At 45.3% G+C, this 23,732-nt stretch overlaps 1 protein-coding gene across 6 annotated transcripts in view; it reads right to left on the reverse strand.

The window, feature by feature from the left end:
• The window catches only part of LOC146785762 (G2/mitotic-specific cyclin-B3-like), a 276,524-nt gene that overhangs the window by 63,608 nt on the left and 189,184 nt on the right, over nucleotides 1-23,732 (reverse strand). For all 6 annotated transcript variants that reach the window (XM_085635021.1, XM_085635024.1, XM_085635020.1 and 3 more), the window contains 2 exons: nucleotides 16,902-17,057; nucleotides 14,859-15,008 (listed from right to left, as the gene is read on the reverse strand). In XM_085635021.1, coding sequence (XP_085491147.1) covers nucleotides 14,859-15,008; nucleotides 16,902-17,057 — 306 coding nt within the window. The remainder of the gene's footprint in view (nucleotides 1-14,858; nucleotides 15,009-16,901; nucleotides 17,058-23,732) is intronic.

The raw sequence follows: 23,732 nt of genomic DNA on the forward strand, positions 1-23,732 counted from the left end.
CAGCTCTGAATTATCACTAGGTCCAAGGCCTGAAAAGCCCATAAAGGCTGGTGTTCATGCTAGTGTTGAAAGATTCTAGCATGATGAAGTCTAGCTAGTGAGAATGAATACTACATTGAAACCATCGATCTGGAGGTCATAGACTATACACTAGCAATTGGTAATATTTTCCAAATAAAGACTTTTTGTCTCAACTGAAAGATCTATTAATGAGTGACATTGGTTTATAACATCATTTTGGTCTAGTGAAGAATTAGCAAGTTGATACTGGGCTATGATACGTTCTATTCTAACTGGGGAGAGATGGCATATGATACTGTGTATTACAAATGTATTATGTCCACACCCTGTGGAAAAGGAATGGAGTTCTTGGTAGTCCAGGATCATTTGGGAGAGACAAAATGACATGCTTGAAGAGGCACGATGCCTCAAGAGGACTGTAGTGGTACAGACTGCTATAAAGTTAGTGCAGTCCACGGAGAGGGTGAAAAAGGAGCCACAGGCTTACCATAAGAGCTTCACAGACAACACAAAACCAGCCGCGGTAGGTAAGAGTGGTAGGGCTGTGGGGCCAGGTGAGGGGGGGATTTCAAAAGACGACCACAAGGGTAAATTAAATAAATAATGTCCCTTGTGGTCGTCGCTCGAAATCCCCCCTTTCCTGGCTCCACCGCTCTTACCTGCAGTGGCCGCGGCTGCACAAAACTTTAGATAGGATTAGGAAAAACACTGACAGTTGACAGGAACATCATCTTTCTGGAAGTATGTGGAGAAGCGGTTGAAAAGTATGGGATGTGCACGATATTAATTACTTTAAAAGTACAGCATACTGATGTTTTTTAGGTTGGAGGATTTCATCTCTTAAACGCTTGTATTACATAACTGCGTGCAAAGTTTGAAGTCAGAAAACAATGCTTAACAAAAAAGAAAAATTATTTTAAAAAACCCTGCCCCCTAGCAATTTAGTACCTGCTTTAGGATCTCCCCGACTCATCCTGCTTCAGAACTTCACATTCAGAAGGGCATAATGCTGCATTAGCTTTTGGCACCCAGGATCCCATAGGCTGACAATCCTATCATCTGTCGCTGTGCCTCACATTGCCTCTCCCAATGACAGAGGCTATCTAAAGCAGACACACCACTAGGACCAACTCAATTGCCCATTCAGCTCACACTGCCCAAGAGTACAGGAACTGGCACACAAGACAGACTGGCTCTCACTCACCATAATTTCAAGAGGTCAATAAAAAAAAAACCCTGACTGTCCTGAAGCCCTCACTCTACCTCATTCTGTAGCAGCCGCCCTTGTGTCTAACCCAAAACAAAATACATGGCATGAATCATACAGGGGGTGGGGTTCTGAATGAAAGATATTTACTGCTCCCCAACCACCTTGGACAAGCTTGAAAGGAGAAACACTCAATTTGACCATTTTGGGGACCACAATCTACATGGAATAACATATCCCTAATTGTAAGTGTATAGGGACATTCTAGAGCATGCATGAATTCCAGCTGTGATGCATATAGTCCCACAAACATGCAGCAAGCAGTCTGCCTTGGCCACCACAACACAGACAATGACATTATAATGAGAGAACTGGGCAATACACACTGAAATAACTTTCCTTCACTCCTGCAGTCATGGGAACAATCATGCACTATTATAGGTGAGTGGCGAGTGCCACTACAAATGAGAACCTCATGAACCTGGTCTTCAATTGATCAGGCACTTCCTTTAGTCCCTGGGTAGGTATTGGAAAGCAGCATTTATTGTGTGCATCTGATACAATGGTCGCAGTCAATACTGCAAAAGTAACGCGTACAATGTATGCAAAGAAAAATAAACACAAATCTGCCTGTCTGCCCAAGCCTCTGGATTTACACCTGGGGGTGAGTAGGAACTTGCACATAAGACAAAATATGCTACCATAAAGTAAGGGCTAGCTAATTGGTTTTAAAGCAGTGTGTTACCCTATTGTGGTTGCAGTGTAGGGAAACCAAGCAAGTGTTTCTCAGGAGCATAAAAAAGTAATTTCTATTTGAGGGCATCATCAGGGGCACCACAAACAGCTGTCAATGCAGCAAAAAAGACAGAAAGTTGCAGGGACAAAGTAAAAATTACAAGAATTATTGAAAATATAATTTACATAGTGCAACAGATTTCCTAATTAGGGTGCCACAAAGAAGGATACAATGCACAGTCAAATTGTCGTAGAGAGCTAGTCCTGATTGAAAAGCCAAATTCTTACAAAAGATAAACCTAGGAGCTAGAAACAAAGCAAGTGGAAGCATGTTCAAGAGTTAGTGGTCAAGAATTACAAACAGTGCCCATTAATTTTGATATGACAGTAGTTAGCAGTCTGACCCCAGTAGGCCTCAAGTCTCTACCTGGAGGCCTTCTTTTATTACCATTATATGTTAAAACCATAGCCTTGAAAATCACCCTTTTGTGAATTGGGAGCTAATTCTAATCTTGCAAACTAAATTAAATCGATTGATGCCTAGATACATTCAGAATGAGAAGAGCAGCAGTATTTTATACAATCTGCTGAGGCTGGATGAAATATTTGTTATCGCCTAGATTTAGTCAATTGCCATAATGAAGTCTGGAAGTAATTGCAGTGTGAATCTGTTTTTTTAGACTAGAAGGCGGCAGAAGAAGTTTAGTATCGCACTAAACAACTTCAACAATGAAAAAACGGAAACAAACAACTGAGATCTGGGATTTAAAAGAAGGATCATGGTCAAATTGCATCTCGAGATTTGTCTCTTCTTCCTTGGAAGGGGTGGGGATCTTACCAAGTGTAGGTGTCCATCAGGCAGGACATTAAATTCAATTAGGAGTGCCAAAGTACAGGATGTTATTTTTCTCAGAACTGAGCTGGTGTCAGCGGTTATGCATCCATTTGACCACAGCAGCTAAATAAGCTTTAAACAGAGTGTGAGAAATTTACTCAGAAATAGAGACAATCAACTGTGTATCATGTGCATAAGAAAATATGGAGAATATATAAGACTGCATTATTACACTAGTGCAGTCCGATACACATTGAAAAGCGTAGGGCTTAAATACTATTCCCAAGGCAGTTATAGTTTGAGACGAGAACTGGCAGATTTAAAAAGGACCAAAAGTAACAGCTTGGGTCTAATTCAAAAACAGGAATAAAGCCACTTTATGGCAGATCCACGGATGCCCATACAGAATAGGCATTCTATCAGTATAGTTTGAGAAATTTAGCAGAAATGGCGAAGAGAGGTGCAATAAAACCACCAGACACTACCATCATTATATTCAGACACTGCTAACAATGACATTTCCGGTTGAGAGTTCTGAAATATGTTCTTCCAGGAAGCCAGACAACTGGCTATTTTTGGCATTCTACAACATTGTAGTAGGAAACAGGAAGACATACATAGCCCTATAATTAGCCAATACTGCAGTGTCTGCTGATGATTTTTTTAATAAAGGTGTTGCTACATGAGCCAGTTCCCAAGGAGATGAAACCAATGCCAATTGAGCAGAGTCGACAGATTCGAGGTCCAATAAGACTGAGAACCAATTTGAAAGTCTTAGGAGGGCATGGCTCAGCTGGCAAAATAGAGTGGTAGCGAAGTCAGGAACAGACAAATCATGGTTGAAATCAAGAATGAGCTAACTATGCCAGATCATGCTGTGGATCAATGTTTTCATTGATAGAGACCACTATTCTAGGGAAAAAAGCTGATGTTTTGAGAAGATAAGACAATGCTGACAGCTTGAGGGAAGAAGAAAATAATTAATAGAAAAAACCTCGTTAGAGGGGCCAGATGATTAAGAAAATTCATCTACATTATATATGGTGTATTCTTTTTTTAAAAGTTCATGATAGACCTGGAGTGATTTTCTGTAAGATTCCTTGCATTCCTGATCTAAGTGGCTCTGCATTTTTGCTCCAGGACTTTGGATTTCCATGTTCTGTCTAATGAAACTTCCAAGAACCAAAGAGTGGAAAGAGTGCTTGGCTTAAAATCCAATTTTTGAATGGTGCCAAACCACCCAAAGCTGTAGAGTTCAGGAATTTACATTCAAGATTACACATTCCAAAAGGTTTGTAGTAGAGAAACAGAATTCTCTTCATGCGGTTGCAAACAGCCATAAAAGCATGGAAGACATGCAAAATAGCAATAGAATATACAAATTATTTAAAACACGCAAATAAAAAACATAAAACCATGACAAAAATCTGAATAAAAAGCTGAGATGAGCAAAACCAAGATTAAGACAGAGTCAGGTACTAATTCATTAGTCTACAAAAATTAATCTAACAACATCCACCTCATGTAGGTTTGCGGCTTTAACAAATAGAGTCACATGTCCACACGTTTCGTCATCTGGTAATGACAGTTAAAAATGATATGCTTGCATACAAAGCAGTAGATTTCTAAGCCTCAAAATATGCATGAGGAATTGTCTGGTATACATTTTATAATACACACAAAAGTTAAGAAAATGTACCATATGTGCATATTAGTACATGGGCATTCTCTAGAGTCCAGCTGGGGTTGGTGTGCAGCCAGAAAACAAAAGAAAATATAGTTTACTATACCTGCCTGAAAGCTAAACAATTAAAGCCTTTTCCAGCTATTATTAGTATTCTGCATATAGCTGGAAGAAATGGTACTGGGATTAAGATGTAAATAATGCTTAACACTTGATTTTTTGACTTTCAGCCCTCAGTCTCTTCTTTAGGTCTAAACATACCAGGGGGGAGTGTCCAAGATGGTGCTGGTGTAGGAGTAGATCCTCTGAGCACTGCAGTAGCGCTTCATTATCTGGCGTATTCCTGGGGTCTGGTCTTCCCTGGGCCCTGGCGTGGTGAATTGACAGACTGGAGACGTACACCGGCTGCCCCCACAACTGAAGGGTGGTGAGGGTGCAAAGACAAAATGGCATCAGGAGGAATAGGAGAGGAGCGGAATGGTGTACTGTTTGCCCCCCCCTCCGTGGGCACCACAGGCGAGTGGTGGAAGTCAACAGCCCAGGAGCAGTACTCTAATTCGAAGAGGATGAGGGGTACAGGGGCAGATTGCTGGGGGGGTCCTCTCCCAGCAACTCATGAAAATACTGGCAGCCCACTAAATACATCCAACCCGCTTCCTTGAATATAGAGCCAGAGTCCGGCTCAGATGCCCTGGGGCTGCTGCTCACACAGCAGGTGTCACACATGCAATGCATTAAACTAGATAACAGCGAGGCCTGTCATATGCGTCAGAGGAACTGACCCACCCTCAACTGCTGGAGGGACTCCTGGCTTGAGACCGGTGAGTAGTGCCCTGCAAAGGATCCCATGGCACCTCAACATTATGCATGACCTGCAGCGACGGCTGACACAAAGAAATCGGCCACTGCTCCTGCCGTGAGCAAGCACACAGGCGGGCTGAGAGGCATGACCTACGAAGACTTTGCGTACAGCTGAACGTTCGGGATCAGCTTGCAGCGGCCTCTGGGGTGGGCGCCAAAACCCCACAGTCCTAAGATAAACTTTGCCACGCAGACATAGAACTTTCACTTGCAACTCATTGTGTCTGCATTAGCCGGTGGTGGGGGACTGCCCCCCTGGTGCCCCTTCTTCTGGCAGCAAGCAAGCTGTGAATTGGGAGTGGGATTCAGGCTGGTGGCGCCAGCAGGCAGGTGATGCCCACACAGAACAGCAGGGGCTTGGGCCCCCTGATTGAGGCCACCGGATTGGGATGGAGGTGGCAACCTTATGGGGAGAAGTTGCGGTGGTGGGGTGGAGGTGCAAATGCACCCCCAAGGTGCCATCACTGGCATCAACTTGGGAGTGTGGATCACCCTGCACATTTGATGCAGGAAAGGCTAGCGGGAGGCACAGGGGGGCCCTTGGCCTGGCCCCTGAACACACACATCGCAGACACTTGGCTGGATGCTGTGGGGTCTGTTCTCCCCTCTCCCCACGGTGCTTACAGTAGCAGCCCAGACACCGTGAACGAATATTCTTCACCCAGTGCATGGAGGAAGCAACCAGTTGCCTGGGTCTCCCTGGGGGGCCTCCACGGAACCGCATCAGTCTCTGCTCCCAACCTACTCCACCACAGTCATAGCGGAAAGCTGAACAGTCTACCAGTGGAGTGGATATCAACCACACAACCAGGAGTAAGCCCAACTGACACCGTGGGGGAAAGATAACATGGCAAACCCCAGGACCAAAAAAAGACCCCACCATCAAAGTTTTCTTTACAAAAGCTCCTTCCAAATGTGTGGGACTGGCTCCGGACTCTGCCTCACGGTAATACTTGTCAATGGGGTTGGGTCAGGCCCAAGATGCAGGAGAGGACGGCCTGGTCACGCACCGCTTTATGGAGTCCCTCTTCAGCACCCTGACGGATGACATTGCGACCCTGAAAACAAAGATGACCAAAGACATGAAGGAGATGGGGTGTTAGGAACAACGTGTAAACTCCATAGAAAGATCTGAAGATGCCAGAAGAGGAGCAGGAGACGTGCCACAGCAAAATATTCAAGCTTAAAGAGCACAACACCGACCGCAACTGCTGCCTGAAGGATCTGGAAAACAGGTCCGGGAGACCCAATATTAGAATTGAGGGCATACCACTACAGGCAGCTATGGGCTGCTTGGAATACTTGGCCATATGACTCTTCCACCAGATTGTCCCAGAGCTGGAGGGAAAAGAGATTCCTCTCGAACGTACACACAGATCAGGTCGCCCATCTCAGTCACACGGGACTCCACTGAATATTTTTACATTCCTTCACAACTACCACTGGAAGGAGCTCATCATGTCCTCTTTGAGGGGGATCAAGGTACGCCTGTTGCAGGTCCCCCATCACCCTGCAATGACACCGTAACATGAAGGCAATCACAGATTTTTTGAGGGATAAAGGGGTTGTGATACAAGTGGGACATCCCTTCTGCCTTATTTTCACCTGGAACAGAGAAACCTGCTCGACTCACACGCCCCCCCGGGGGCAGCAGAGATCCTGGGACTGGACCAGGATAAAAATGATCGGGAAGGGCCCCAGGGCTCCTCAGCATCCCCTCCCGAACTGACTGTTGGAGGCGCTGCAAAACTCAACTCCACAAGGGCATGAACAAGCCGACCACAACAGAGAGCACCTCTCCTGATGAGACCACTCACCTGAGCAAGAGGATAAATGACTTCCCTGGAGACGGGCAGTAAAATGCGAGCCCTGCTCCCCCTGGAATCATCTGACTTTGGTGGGGTAGCATTGGGCCCCTGGCTGGCCTGGTCGTGCAGGGGCTGCGGCCCTGGCCCCTAGATCTGCACCGGCTTTGGATTGTACATTGGGCAGCAGCTGCAGGCGGTCTCCACTAATCTCTATCATCTCAGATGACCTATGCAGACATGGACCCCTACTACGTAACTAATAGTTTCTCACCAATTTATGAATTTATTATTCATGTTTGTTTCCTTTGACACATGCACCGTCCACAAACACTATTGTCCCAAACCACCACACCCAAAAAAAACAGCGGGCATCATCTGGCTCACCTCAGACCCACCAGCGCTTTCAGCACACTTACCATAATATGGTGTGGGTAGTTGGTCTCAACATGAGGGGACTAAGATTTGCAGTCTTGGCCCCCCCAATTATGGGAAATGCAGACTTCCCACCGGCAAAGAACAGACCAGCCTACTCCCAGTGGCAGGAGGCCTAATGCAAATGCACTGGACTTTGCTTTGATCCAACAAGACTTCGGACTCCCAGACTCCGAACGATGGCGGTACACAGCAGTCCGTCACTGGGTGACCCATCCAATGGTACAACCCCATGCAGGCAGACCCCGCATGCCGTTCGAGTGCTGGCTTTTGTCACAGAGGGATGACTGACCTGCTGGCTGTTATTTATTTATAGTTTTTTTTAAACACCTCTGCCAATCCCCTGCTGTCGCCAGCCAGGACTAGGTGGGATGTGGACGCAAGTTCGGAGATAAGGAATGGACAGACATCCTGCATCTGGCTCGCACATCGGGCTGCAGTGCCGCTGGGAGGGAGACACTCCTTAAGCTAGTGCACTATTGGTACTACACACTTACCCATCTGACCAAGTGAAAGAAGGGATGCGATAAGTGCTGGTGCCATTGTGGCCTCTCCGGTACACTAACGTGCTCTGGCATTGCCCCAAGCTGCACCGTTACTAGTCAGGGGTGCTCACAGATGTTGACCAAATGTTCGATACCGAGCTTCCATGCTTCCCAAGCTAAATCTTATATCTAACACACTAACATATCCACTACAATCCCCCAGGGGGAGGGCTATTACCTTGGCTCTATGTGCAGTTAAACAAGTCCTGCTATCAAGATAGTTAAAAAAAAGATGGGGAAATGATAACACACCCACACACTTAGAATGAATACACAAACTCTGGGACCTGCTGAGTATGGAAAAGCGAACAGTGATACAAATCAATCCCTACCTTAGTTTGAGAAGACGTGAGGTCCCTGCCTAAAATACTTATGCAACACATTCTGGGAACTCACCTGCCCAATATACATATGAATCTTGCACCTCACGGCAGGTATACAACCAGGCACTGAAACTGTTGCACAGTGGGAACCGGGACAGCACTGACACCACTTCACTGCACATAGGCATGGTATGTCTTGTTTACTGAAACTTTATTGACACCCACATTTAATAAGTTTACTGTTACCCCCTTTTTACCCTTCCGCCATTCCTTCTCTTCACCGGCCATTGGATGTAGGCGAGTTATCTGTATATTCCTCTGAAGACAATAAAAATTGATACAACCCTAAAAACATATCAGCCAACCAGAAGCTTCCTGAGATTTGTTGACGTATGATATCTAAGGGAATCAAAAGACCCTCATAACATACCAAACAGTCTAAAACTCTCTCTCTCATGTTAATGTTGCTTCTTCTGAACTCCAGATAGCCAGCCACAAGAGAATTGGCCGGCTATGAATAAAATCGCTCAAAGTCTAATCCTAGTACATTGTGGCACAAAAATCTACAGGTTGCCACAGGGAGTGAAAATACTCTGGCAGAATCGATTTTCCTCCCTTTGGGGGGCAGTCGAGTCACCCAGGCCCTATTTACCTGCTCCATAAGTTGTATAGAAACAAATTGTGCCAAATATATTTGTAATAGGGGTATGAGGACCCTCTCTTTCTTGGGCGATGGAATACTTACCAGGGAGCCAACAACCCTGGAGAACTTGGTCCTACTTTGTGCAATGTGCTCAGAAAGTATCCCAAATGAGCTGAAAGTGACCCACTGGTAAGAGGCTAATGCTTAACACTTCCTTACCCACCGTGATAGTTAAAGGTCATATGCACTTTGGGCTGCAGGTCATTATAAAATACTTTGTAAAATTAGGTAATAAATCCAGCTTGGCCTTCATTAGTGACTTCTGCTTTGTTCTAAAGAACACAGGAACAACAATATCCTCCTGACAGTGGAAAGCAGACAAGACATTGGGCAGGAAAAACAGACTAGGCCGCAAAATCACCTTGTCTGAACAAAAAAGCAAAAAAGCGGAGAAGCCATCAAAGCCCCAATATCACCTACTCTCCTAGCTGAAGAAAAGGCCACCAAAAAAAAGAACATTAGCTGAAAGGAAATCCAGGTCAACAGAAAGCAGGGGCTGAAACGGGGGACCGGTCAATGCCTGAAGAACCAAAAGGAAGATCGCAGGCATAAACCAGAGAGCGGAGATAGGCCTCTGAAGCAATAAAACCTGCAAAAGGTGACACCCCAAAGGAGAGAGAGAGAGGTCATCGCAGAACCCCGGAAGGCAAGAACAGCAGCCACTGCGCACAGAGACTGGAAACATCGAGAAGCAACATAAAGCCATTCTGCAAAAAATTCAAAGTCCAGATAGCATCACAGGAGGAAGAGGACAAGTCCTCACACAACAACCAGACTCAAAGTTCTTCCAATGCCCCAGTAAAACTTCAGAGTCGAAAGCCTACGAGACAACTGAATAGACTGGGCCACCTCCAGTGAGCCACCCTTACCCAACAAATTCAACCTTTCAAGTGCCAGAACCCCTACCGGAGGCGATGAAGAGACGACTAGCTGAGATGGGGAGAAAGCAGAGGAGATGGGGGACAGGGGAAACTGCCAATGGGGACACATCGCCAATCCCCGAAGGACGGGAAACCTGGGCCTTTGAGACCATTCCGGGATCAACAGAAACAGCCCTGCCTGATCCACCGGACCTTCCTGAGGACCCAAGGAATCAAGGGAAAAGTAGGGAAGGCAGAGAGGAGTCCCTGAGACCATGGGATGGAGAAGGCATTAATCGCCCATGCCAACCTTGAGTTAACCATGCTGCAGAACAAGGGAAGAAGTGCAGACTCCTCCGGGGCAGAGAGATCCAGCCAAGGAAGGCCTAACAGATGATCTGCTGAAAAAGAAGAGGAGACAGGCATGTGGTCATTGACGAGGGAAACACCCAGCTCACAAAATCCTCCTGCCCATTCACCATCCCCGGAAGATGAACCGCTGAGAGAGAAAGGAGATTCCTCTTGGGCCACAGATAGATTCTCCGGGAAATGAGAAAAAGATCAGCACATCCCCCTCGTCTGTTGATGTAGGAGTGAACCACCTGATTGTCCGCCTGAATGCAGACAGCCCAGGACTGAAGGAGGAAAGCAAACTAAAACAGGGCCCGCCAAACTGCCATCAGCTCCCGACAGTTCAAAGACTGGAAAGACTGAATGGAACCACTGCCCCTGGGCCTTGGAATCCCCCAGAACCGCCTACACCCCATGCACTGGCATCAGTGGACAGGACCACTGAGGAAGGAGGGGGAAGGGTGAGACCCCTGGGGAGATTGAGAGGAGACCGTCACCACTGGAGGGAGTCCCGAATGTCTTGAGACACAGGAATAAGAGCCTCAACGTCCTGTGAAGCAGGACCACAGTGGCATAGAAGGTGATGCAAAAGGGAATACAAATGGAGATGGGACCATGCAGAGTGGAGGCCAACTCCCCTTGACTGCACTGCCAGAGCCGGGCCTACACGAGACTGGGGGAGCACCCAGGCGAGGTGCTGGAACAGAGTCAACTGACGATCTGAAGACAGGAACACCATCCGCCTGGTCCATCATGAAGAAAGTCCTCCGAAACTTCAGAGACTAGTAGGGCTGAAGGGAGGACTTTGGTGATTGATGAGGAAACCAAAAGCCCCCAGCAGATGACAGACCTAATGAACATCCTCCGGAGCCTGAGAGAAAGAAGCAGAAACAATCAGCCAATCATTGAGGTAAGGGAATACCTGAATATCATGGGAATGGAGGATACCCATCAGGGGGGACAGGAGCTGCTTAAAAACCCTTGGTGCCAATGAAAGGCCAAAAGGAAGCAACTGGAACTGGAAGTGCCTGGAGCCCACAGCAAACCTCAAACCACAGCTCCTCCAGATGGATTGGAACATGCAGGTAAGCTTCCTACAGGTCGAGGGAGGCAAGGAAGGACACCAGGGGAACCAGCTGAAGTACCAAATGCAAAGTCACCATCTTAAAGTGGTGATGTTGAATGTGCAGGTTCACACCCTTCAAATCCAACACAGGGCGTAGGTCAGTGGTATCTTTCTTGGTAACCAGAAATAGAATCAAATAGTACCCCCTTCCCTTTTCCAGGGGCGGAACCTAGATGGCAGCCTGTTTCAGCAATATAATGCAAAGACCCTCCAGCAAGACTAATCGCCTCACGTGGTAAATGAGTCTCCTAGAAAACCTGAGCAGGCTAAGATGAGAACTTGATCCAATATCCAGAAACCACCATCTGAACTGCCTGGGCAATGGAAAGATCCTGCCAGTAGTGAGAAAAGAAGCAAAGGCGAACCCCGACAGGGAAAGGTGGACAGTCATTGCTTTGGAACAGGCATGGAGGAGGCATCGGAGGACAGAGTCCGGGACTTGTTATCTCCATAGGCTGCCCCACCCACGACCCCTGCCTTGAAAGGGCTGGTGAGTACCTCTAGACTGAGGAAAATCAAAAGCATGCTGATAACCAAAACCCCGACCCTGAGAGGGAGGGCGAACAGGAGCCACCAGCTTACGGTTCTCAGCCTACTGCTTGACCATATCCTCCAGCTGCGGGCCAAACACCAAAAGGCAACTTCAGAAGGACCGATTTCTGTGAGGACTCCAGCTTTGAAGTACACATCCTGACATGGCGGCAAGCAGCAATGGAAGCCCCAGAAAAGGCAGCAGCCATAAACAAAATATCAATGGAAATGTCTGACAAATAGCGAACTTGGAGCTCCATAAGGGCCACGAGGGAGGTGGTGTCCCCACCCTCGCTCAATTGAGCAGCCAGGATCTGGAAGTCCTTCAAAAGGGACTAGCCCATATAAGTTGTATAGGAAGCAGTCCTAACCCAAAAATTGGAGGCAGCGTAAGAGCACTTCACAGCCCCTTTAACCGTCTTAACTGGGTCGGAAGGAAGAGTCATTTGAAAGAACCATGCCTTGTGAAGAGAGACCAGTCATTAAATTATCCACTTTTACTGACTGAGGGAATTAGTCAGAAAGCCCCTCCAAGCAGTAACATTTCCCCAAAAAGCGAGGAAAGGCAGTCTTGTCAACATCACACCACTCCTGTGAAGAACCTTGCGGACAGCAGAATGGAGTGGAAAGGAATCTGGGTCAGGCTGGTGGTACAGGGTGAAAAAATCCTCCAACTCATTCACCATAGGAGTAGAAAACCCCAGCTTGCCTCTAACATGGGCAAATAATTCAGAGAGCTCGCTCCCTAAACAAAATGACCCCTCCGGTCCTCATAGTCAGGATCTCCCACGTCTGCCACAGGCTGAATCTGAGGCACCTCAGGAGGAGGACCATCTGCCTCACGTGACTAAAAGGGAGCCTCCACCGCCTCATTGTTCAAAGCTCAGAGGATATCCAAAGTAGGAACACTTGAGGAAAAGCCAGCAGTAAACTACATCATATAAACAAAGTCGACCCATTTCTAAGGAAACAGTCTTGTGGCACCGACCTCTCGCGGGAGGAGCCAGCCAGCAGGAGGCGAGCGGAACATTAAAAAAAAGTCCCTAAGAGCGGGGCCACAAAAAAACCAGAGGAAAAAACAAACAGGCACACTCCGCGATGCCACCCGTCACCAGAAACCAAGACCCGCTACAGAAGGCAAGCAAAGAAGATAAGAAAAGCGCCAAGGAACAGCAGCAGCTAAAGCAGACCGCACACACGCAGGGAAAAAGTCAGCGTGACTGCAAATGTAGGCTACCCACCTAACAAACAAGAAAAGACAAAAGCAAGCCACACCACAACCCAGTGAGGAAAAAAAAAAAGGCAGCTAAAGCAAGCCGCGCTGCACATCAAGCACAAAAAGAAAGGCACTGCAGCTGCTAATGCAAGCTGCGCCCACTCAATAATCCAGATCTGTGACTGGGGGTGAGTGTCTGAAAAGTTTCAGCACTCCATCCATCATCTCCTTGTTTTTGTTTTGTTCACCCTAAGTTGGCAGGATATGCCCAAACGTGGGTCCCTTGCTCACTTTGCCACTTGATTCAAGCTAGCCTGGCTGATGAAGTGTGTTACCCAGAAACTGGTCCCAGGATGCTTGTTTCCGGTTCAGGGAAGACCTGGCTTGGCAGTTCGGGCTGGACTGTTCCCATGAGGCACAGGGTCAAGACTGATTTGCTTATAGCTGTGTCTGAACTGAGGTAGCGAAGTGAGCTAAAGCATGACAATGGATTCAACTCAGATCTGTGACTGGGGGTGAGTGTCTGAAAAGTTTCAGAGCTCCGTCCATCCTCTCCTTGTATTTGCTTTGTTTTCCCAATAAACAAGAAAGGCAGCACGAACCCCAACAACAGAAAAAAAGCATACCTACCAGAAGCAATGGCAAAACGCAACTGCAACACAGAAAACAAAACTAACAGGATGTTATTCTGTCATACTTCCCCCTTCAGTGTAGGCAGCGCAATATTGGGAGGAGTATTTTTAGTTGCTATGGTAAAAGGTTTCTGTAGAGCAGACAAGCTGCTCACTTGTAAGGAATGGAACGAGAAGACTGACTAGGAGGTAATGCCAGGGTTGCCGTAAAGCAAGACTGAATAGGTTTGATTCTATCTCGTGCCTCTTTCTGCTATTGACTTACAGCATACTTTCCAACTCATTTTCAGATTTTTTTTTAAATCCTTGCTATCTCGCTATGTCCGGGTTTCCTATATTTCTCCCTTTTCTAAATTTCTCTCTTGCTCGGTGTCAGATTTTGATGATGAAAAAAAAATACTGGTTTCCAAAAAATGAGTACTTGTGACCTCCGTAGGCACACATTTGATCATAAAAAAATTAAAAAGACCACCACCGCATGGTTCAAAAATCAGTTTTATAGAAAAAAGATATAATTCAGAATTTCGGTTGGAGGGATTTTATAGTGTATTAAAAGTAACAGAATATACTGATAAGGAAACGTCTGAAGTAAATGCATTTAGAATTTTGAAATATGTAAGTAAAGCAAAACATATATATGTCACTTAGGTTTATAGGTCCTTTACATGAAGTTCATATCAGGCTGAGGGAAAAACTCTTCCTTGCGATATAAGAATTTTCCAAAATTTGTGGACTTCAATGTTGAATTATTTGCCCACACTGCTGTCTTATTTGAAAACTGTATACTTTGAATTAATTACATTGATTAAATACATTATAGTGATCGGTGTTGAGAGCAAAAGCTCATATAACATTTGAAGTTTTGTAGGTTTTATCGTATCGTCAGCCTTTTACTGACTCGCGAAGCTGCTCGTAAAGGTGACATTTTAAAAGAAAAAAAAAGTATTCAAATGAAACAGATTTTGTCTCAAGTACTTGGGTTACCTACCCAACCTCCAAGGCCCTTCATCTTCATGGCAAGGAGCAGGGCTGAAGCAGCTAAATGCGATGCCCTCTCCGCCACAAAATCCATCTCCTGCAGGGTCCTCTCACAGATGTAGCGAGCCAGAGTGAGGGTCACAAGGTCAACGTTGGCACACTGTAAAAGACAAACCCAAGTGTTGACATAAATGTACCCCTTTAAAAACATGGAAGCCATAAACTAGAAACAAATCTTCTCCATGAGGAGAAAGCAGCAGAGAGTACGTATGTGTCTTCAATCATGTCACCCGCAAGTCTTAGATTTGTTATGCCTGTACTGTACTGTACTGGTTGATGCAAAGCGACAGTCTTGTATAGATTGGTAAATGAAGGTAGTCACATTCTGCCACACCACTTGTTTCAATATTTTTCAAGTGAGCGTGTCTGATTGGTTATTTAAAATGTCTTCATGATAAGAGTTTCTTTTTGCCTATATGTTCTTTCTTAGGTTGTATTTTTTCTTCACACTTTAGTAGTGTTCTCACTTAGAATATCAGAAATAGATCTTTCAGCATAAAGATTGATATTACCCACGGCTTTTACTCATTTACTCAGTGTGGCGATAAAGTTAACTTTTCCAAACTTCCTTGTTCTCTGGTACACCCTAAAAAAATCAGGACTGTAAAAAGTTGGGCGGCAGTGCTACTAATTTAGGTAGATCTTTGCAAATGATGTGTGCTTGTTATAAGCATATTTAGCTATTTTTCACAAACCGCACTGTAGGCAATAATTTAACATCTACTTGGAGGGGGCTTTGGGTCTTCTGTCCCTTGTTCATGATTGGAAGGCTGTCTTTTTCAGTTTCATGAGCCTGATTCTATGGATTTCATCACTTTCCCTCTGCTTGTCCCTGGAGCATTCAGTCTTCACCTTGCTTCTAGATTGGTTGTTAGAACCCTTGCACTGTTGAAATTAGAGAACAATATTTCTTTTGTTTTTTTTCTGTCTCATTTGATATTTAGAACTCAATGAGAGCTGCCTTGCACATAAATGCATCCTTGCCGCAGGAAATTCAGAACATTTTGCATCCCAGAAGACATCTTGGAAAGCATTAAAAATGAAAATTCAAGATGGCCACCTCCCAACATTGTTTTTTATTATAAGCATTGACAGAACTGGTGAGGCAACATTCAGTGGTTGTAATGATCCCCATGGCCACTCATTAAAAATGTGAAGTGCAACAATTCAGGATGCAAAAAAATAAAAATCTTCATTGGTCTGCTTTACTCAAAATAGAGTGCAAAAATGTGCTCAAAGTGCAAAATGGGGAGGTGCTGCATTGGCCCAGACAATACTGGCAACTAATAAGCACTGACCAAGATTGACTCTTCTGATGGAGGTTTCTAAATAATTGTAACCTGCACCATGTTGCCATCTGGTAACAGTCTGAGCTCTAGGCCAAAGATTGATACTAGGAACACTCTAGACATCCAACCGGAAATTATATGCATTACTCTGGGGTCATGTGATCCACTATCAAACAGAGGGCAGCAAGGTTTTTGATCAGGTCCACAATACATTAGATACGGTTAATTCACACTCAAACTAGTGAATAGACATAACACTGCATCATAAATCTTAATCACAGATACAAATTCAAGCACATTCTCCTACTACACATACAAAATCAGGTGAAGGGATTCCATTTACAGAATTCATTTCAGTAGTATTCCAAATCAATAGTGTTCCCATGTATATACTATGTAATACCTTTGAGATCACAGACACTGGGTGAGAGCACTTGCCCACTCATTTGCCTGTTGCGTTGCCCCTATGTGCCCCATTGTGTGGACAACCATTAAAACAAGACCCTCACATCAACCAACTCTTTGCAATCAACATAATCACTAAACATGTTTTCATAATCTACACATTGCCCACAATGCACATCCTTTTAGAAAAGGATCTTATTAATTAGCAGCCATGTGGAAGCCAAGTTATTGTCCCACCAGGACTGTCATTGGCACATCTAATTAGAGACGAGTATGCAATGCTCCTGATTTACAACTACCTGACCGTATCTTCGAAGGAAGCTGTATGCAATCGGGATATTAATATTAAATTCCAGTCCCTGCAGGATCTTCCTTTCCATTTCAATGAGCGACTGACGGGGATATTCGCCTGCGCAGACATGCACCAAATCATCCACTCGAGGTGCAAAGCATTCCTGCAGTTCGAAAAATAATTCATATATAAGCTTTGAACAAAGGAAAACTGGACAGACTGCCAAGAAAAAATACATTTTGTTTGAGTTTAATTTTATCATCCAGGACACAATGGCAACTTAAAGGATACCAAGCTTTTCATGCTGATGTTTCACCAATCTGAGGCCACACATTTTGCATCTATAAATGCTTTAATAACACTGTAGCCAACAGCTCGCGTGGCAAGTTTGTTGTTCATTTTTAGGAAGGCTTTCAGGGATCCATTACATTGTCTACAACAGCCAATCATCCTTGTTTATTTTGATTTATGCTTCCCACATATTATGATGGTTTGGTCAGTCCTGCAGACTTTCATTTCCAATATCCCAGGCGGTTTCACAGCTATGGAAACCCCGGGATAAACATGTAAGTTATACTATTGTGCAAAAGATAAAAGGAGACAGTGAGGATGAGCTAGAAGGTGGGTCCTTGGCAACAACAGAGGTGATCATCAGTCTGCCACAAAAACTTATTGAGCGTTCACGAGCCGACTGTGCTCCAGGACCAAATGGTATTCCGCAAGCAGTTTTTAAGAAGTCCCCCACGTTTTGGGCAGATAATTAATCCCCTTTCTTCATTGAAGTACTTCAGAAAGAAGAAGTCCCAGATTCCTCGAGGGGTTCAATAATCCATTCCATTTTTAATGGAGGGAAGAGGAATCAGCCAAGCAATTATCATCGGATATCACTTTTAGATTTGGAAGCAAAATACTTTGCAGGACTGCTGTTGGAAGATCTTAAATCCAGTGTCGAAAAAAAAGGGTCAATATCTATGAACCAGGAACTTGATGGCAATCTCTGCGCTTATGGTCTGAGCTGTCAATACGCAGCCACTACTTTACATTTGTTTTTTGTACTTTAAGGCAGCTTTTGACCTATTCCCAGATGTCCATTGTGGAGAAAATTACAATCATGGTCCATCCCTGTGACACTGCTAAGGGCAATAGATCTTATTTACTGGAGAAGGATAAAGTTAGGTGTTTTTTTTTATCCATGAAACTCCACTCTACAGTAGGGCTAAAACAGGCTGCGTCTTGGACCTCTTCTAATTAAATCTTTCTATATAGGATCTTATGATACCATTTGATCTGGTTAATTCACGGCCACCAAAACTGGGAGAAAAATTATGGTCTCATGTGGATTATTTGGTTATAAAAAGCAAAACAAAAGTGGGCCTCCAATGACTGATTAATAAACTCGAAGAATATACCAGATCCATCAGACTTGAAGAGAACTTAGCAAAAAGTAAAGTAGTCATCTACAGCCTGGCAGTTGGGAAATAAAAGCATTGACAAAGTGACAGAGTGCAAGTACCTAGGAGTTTGGAGTGATTCGAGAGGAAACCTGACAGCAAAAAGAATCAATTAGAAACAACTCGCTTTCAGAAAATCCTCAAAATATCTATGCAGCTCCAGCCTATACTCAATCCTTCAGGTTATGAAGGCAAAGTTGATGCCATCAAATAACATACAGGAGTGAAATCTTGTTAGGATGTAACTCAAGACTCTTTAAAGGTCTGGTGGCTAAAATCTATCAGTCTATCTTTCCAAGAATAGCATGCCCGGCAAAAACGTGCCTAGAATTTGGCCTTCTAAATCAAGTAATAGCCAGGCAATAAGCATTTCTTATAATGTTTCGCAAACTAAGAGCTTCAAGGCCTGGCACCCTGGACAATCTCAACTGACAACAAATCACAAGTATCCCCAGCAATTATTTTATCTTCACTTCTAGGAAAATACTTTAGACACATTCCAGGCTAGGGAGCTGTGGAACCAGCAGGTCACTTATGCAGTGTTTAAAAAGTCTATTCCCATCAGTGCCCAAAAGGTAAGCAGATTAGAGGATGAAAACTTGTTCGCACGGCAAAGCCATGCCTGAATGGTGATAAACACATTTAATAGAAAGGTCACCATATGCACCTGGGTACAAATTTCTCCAAGTACATCAAACAATGTACTGGCTTGGGGCCCTACTGCCACTAACCTGCCATGAGGGGAACGGCCAAAGGCAAAACTACATACCCCAGCAGCCCCACAACTGACGCCTCCTCTGACGCTGTGACCCGCGCCCGGAGGCGCGATAAGAACTCAACCGGCCTCCCGCAGCATGGGACGCCGTGACAACGCAGCCGTGAGGGGAATGGCCATCATTGCCCTGCCGTGAGGGGAACGGCCAACACTGCCCCTACTGCCACTAACCTGCCGTGAAGGGAACAGCCAAAGACAAAACTACAACCCCCAGCAACCGACGTTTCCTCTGATGCTGTGACCCACACCCGGAGGCGCGATAAAAACTCCACTGGCCTCCTGCAGTGTGGGACATGCGCGGGTGTGCCCGGGCCAAGGGCGGGCCCGTCCGCACTCGTCAGCAACAGGAGGAGACAGGGAAGGGCCACATCACTCCGTCTCATTCCGCAGCGATGGCTTAACGGGAAGCACCCACTTGCCAAGATTAACAAAGTTTTAGCTTACTGTTCTGAGCTAACATTTGGAATATCCATTCTGAAGAAAATAGTACTGGCAGTTGGCGCAATCGGCCTTTTGAACTCCTTGGACACTAAAGGAAGACACAAATAAGAGTGGGACTATCTGGCCAATTGACATTCCACGCCACACTTCTGGGTGCTGACTTTTTGGGTTACCAAAACACAACTGTAAAGAGTCGAGAGGGCTGACTCATTTTAACTTCATTTGGCCAGCTTAGCTCGGAACGCATAATTCAGGCCATAGGTACAAATTCCATAAAAATGTAGAGATTTGTACTGCTATCTGCTCAACGGTTGGCAACTACTAGGGTTTACAATCTATGTGGGTATATGTAGTCACACCCTTCACCTATTAGTTATAATCATCTGTATTGTGAACTGCCCATACTAGTATATAAAAGCAGCATTGTGCAGGGGTGGGTTAGCGGTCTTCTTGGAGAACCAGACGTAGTAGGTTTTAAAATGGGGAAGCGCTCATGTGTGACAAAACCAAAAGCTCCTAGCTCAGCAGCACGCCCTCCAACCTCGATTGATAAAATGTTGCAGAGGACTATTGGGGTGGTTAACACTGAAATAGAGCTCACAGAGAGGCACTGGTCACTAACCCCGGACCTATGTATTTTAGTGCCAGATCTACAAACTGCAAAATGCTACCCATGTGCCTCCCGAAGAAGTATTATTGCCACCACCCTTGAAAGCCCCACCCAAAAAAGCTGTTCCTAGAGGTAGGAACACCACCGTTAACCCAAAGAATGGAAAGAGCAAACACTCAACTAAGGTAGGACCCAAAAGGAAGAAACTGTGTGAGGATATTGCATCTAGTGCAGGGGAGGGGGAAAACCAAGATCCCAACCCAAGCAGTCCACGGTATTGTAGAGCTGAGAAGAATTATCCTACCTGGGCACTGAATCTCCTGACTGATCTAAAGGCTCAAATATGGGATATTGTAAGAGGCGAGCTGGCTCCCCTACACACTCGTTTAGATAATTTGATAGTAGCCGGGGAAATTAGACAACACATCCCAACACAACAATAAGAGGGACTGACTTTGAATGCCAGGCAGACATTTCTGACCCAAAGTCTCCGTGCGGGTTGGGTGGGCAGACAAGTAATGGTTCCACCACAACTCAAAGGGTAAGGCTTCAGAATGCCGCCAACCAACAGCCAGGCAGGAGCACAAATCATGAGAATTGTGGCAATAAGCTAGTTCCCTCCCAAACAGGTAGGGATAAATACAGTTGGCCTCAACACGGGCCCAACGGGATGTTGACTATGCAGGCTTTGGCAGAACGCCCTAGCGATAACCTAGAAACAGCAAATCTGCCAACCATAAATCTGCCCCCTGCCTGCTCCCCATACGTAATTATATAGACTGGTGCCCCCGAAATTGCTACCAATCAGAGGGAAACTCAATTTGACCTTAGGAATAAGTGCCTTCATTGGCTAGCAAAATATAGGCAGTTTGACTACCGTAGGGCAGAGGAAATTCTAACGGCCCGCAGAATAGGCTGGGTGGGAAAGCAACAAAAAACAGAACAGGGAGACTGTGTAATTATAAATTTAAAAAATCCTAAAACTGTGAGCTATTTACTCAGTAAAACCGTACGTCACCAGGACCCAGTAACTGGACTTTTTCTATACTCAACATCAATTGATGTATAGGGGATTATTATACCCCCAACACTGTCAACCAAGACCTTTAACAGAGGGTAGGTGGGATGCCCCCCTCAGGCCTCCACTATACAATCTACCAGTAAACAGATTTGGAATCCTGGAGGAGGTAGATTGACACAAGGCAAGTTTGACTCCTGGTGGGAACACTGAGGAACAGGGGTTAGATAACAAATTGGAGGAGTGCAGTGGGCTGGGGGCACCAAGGAACACAAACCGGACTCCTCGCAGATCACCGGCTAAAAGTGTCTGGGGTATAAGCAGGCGGACTACCTGGCAGTCTTAAAGATGCCAGTTCGACTGAAGCTGTCAGAGTGGTCGCCGGATTGAGGTCCTCAGATACTGAAAGGGAAAGTGATTGAGGTAGCACACTGTGACTTCTATCCTGGAATGTTGCTGGGTTTAAAAGCAAACTGGTCTGGCCTGATTGGGGACTTCTTGTAGATAAACAGGACAAATGCATGATCCAGGAAACCTGGGCTAGGGAAGATTACCGGAGGGTGGGCTTTGCAACATTTACCATCCTAGCCACCTCTGGAGGAAGGGACAGACCATCAGGGGGTCTATCCATTTGGGTAGGATCACATTTGGGTTGTAGAGCTGAGCAGATACCCACCCCCACAAACGATATTCAGTGTGTCCTACTTACCTTCCCTACGAAGACAAAAATTGCTTTTATTAATATCTACTCCCGACCGGTTGCCATCAGCTCAGAATCTACCACCATAGACCACTTGGGCCTATTTATTTCCACCTTGGACCCAATGGTATGGGTGATCATAGGGGGTGACTTTAATTGCCAATTAGAACCTCTCATTGACCTAAGCAACACCATCCCTAGTGAAGAAGACTCGCTGACAAATCCCTGACCCACAAATCCAACCCATTAAAGCTTGGTCACCGCTGGCACTACAGATTTGCTCAATCACATTAGCCCATTCATTAAGAGCCTGTAATGGCAGAACAATATCAGATATTCCGGGGCAGCTAACTTTTAATAGAGTAGGTCAAGAGTCTGTGTTGGATTATATCCTGGTGGAAACTAGACTGTGGCAAAAGGTCCATGACTTTGGTGTCGTAATGAGGCAGGATAGTGATCATAATGCCCTGGCTTTGGAACTGAAGATGCTAAACTTGGGTCACACGAATACCAATTTCACGACCATACCTAAGAACAACGGACTACTATTAACTAACAGAAGGAGAGCTAGGTGGTCGCAAATCAAACAAACACCTGATAAAATGGCTAAGGTCTATCAGTTGGTAACCCCAATACTTGTAAAAATGGGGGAACTTGCAGGTACAAAGGGCTTTCCCATAGCCAATGAGGAAGTAGCAAAACTACACTTAGAATTAACAACAAAACTGGAAGAAAAATTTCACCCAGTGGCTCCAAGGCCAAAGCCCAGCGTAAACCTAAATGGTTTAATGTAAAATGTCGTAATGCAAAACAGGCCCTATTGGATGCGGTTAAGGCAAAGGACAGGAATGGAACGAAATTAAAATAGGCACTGTACAAAGAAACCATCCAATTGGACAAAAAAGAGCTGGAAAAGTGGGAAACACTTAATATTGCACTAACAAAGATCAAGACCTTTTGGGCAATAGTTAGCTCAGGTGACAACGAAGGGAGGTTAGCTATTGAACCAAATACATCTGGAGCCTGGGAGAATCACTTCCGCTCTCTGTATAATAGAATGACACCTATAACCGAAAATGATGATCCCTTGCCAGCATCCTCCGCGTCTGCTGAGTAGGTAGCCACAGAGATTACCCTGTCTGAAGTTTTAAATGCCATTAACAAGCTCGCTTGCAATAAAGCACCGGGCCTTGATAAAATACCAGGGGATCTTTTCCGGGAAGAACCAAAAGTATCGGGACCGTATCTATGGTCCCTATTTAACACAATTATGAATGGAATGGACCACCCCCTCCCCCCGACACCTGGTGAGGGGCAGAAATTGTCCCGGTCTTTAAAAAAGGCTGTCCCTCCTACCTATTAATTATAGGCCGATTAGCCTAATTGACTTATCCCAGAAACTTTTTGCCCAAGTACTTCTTGACCACCTACAGGCGTGGATAGAAGAAAAGATCCTGAGGCCATACCAAGCTGGCTTCAGAAAGAACACTTCCACCGTTGACCAGTTATTCAGGCTCCAACTTCTGCACTGGAAAACGGTGGTCATAGAGGGTGGCAGCCTCTACTTAATATTTGTAGATCTGAAGTCTGCTTTTGATCTTGTTCCCAGGTGCAAACTCTGGGATGTGCTAAGAGGCTTGAGGATTCCACCTTGCCTCCTTAGTATTTTAGTAAGGCTTCATGAAGACAACTTTGCCCAAGTAAGGTTTGGGAAACACGGCGAATTGACAACCCGCTTTCCTGTTGGCAAGGGAGTGCGGCAAGGTTGTGTGCTCGCTCCTGTCCTGTTCTGCCATTTTATTAACTGACTCATTGAGCAGCGCAGGGAGTGAAGGATAACGAT

The sequence above is a fragment of the Triturus cristatus genome, chromosome 11 (genome assembly GCF_964204655.1).
Source record: "Triturus cristatus chromosome 11, aTriCri1.1, whole genome shotgun sequence".
Lineage (NCBI taxonomy): Eukaryota > Metazoa > Chordata > Amphibia > Caudata > Salamandridae > Triturus > Triturus cristatus.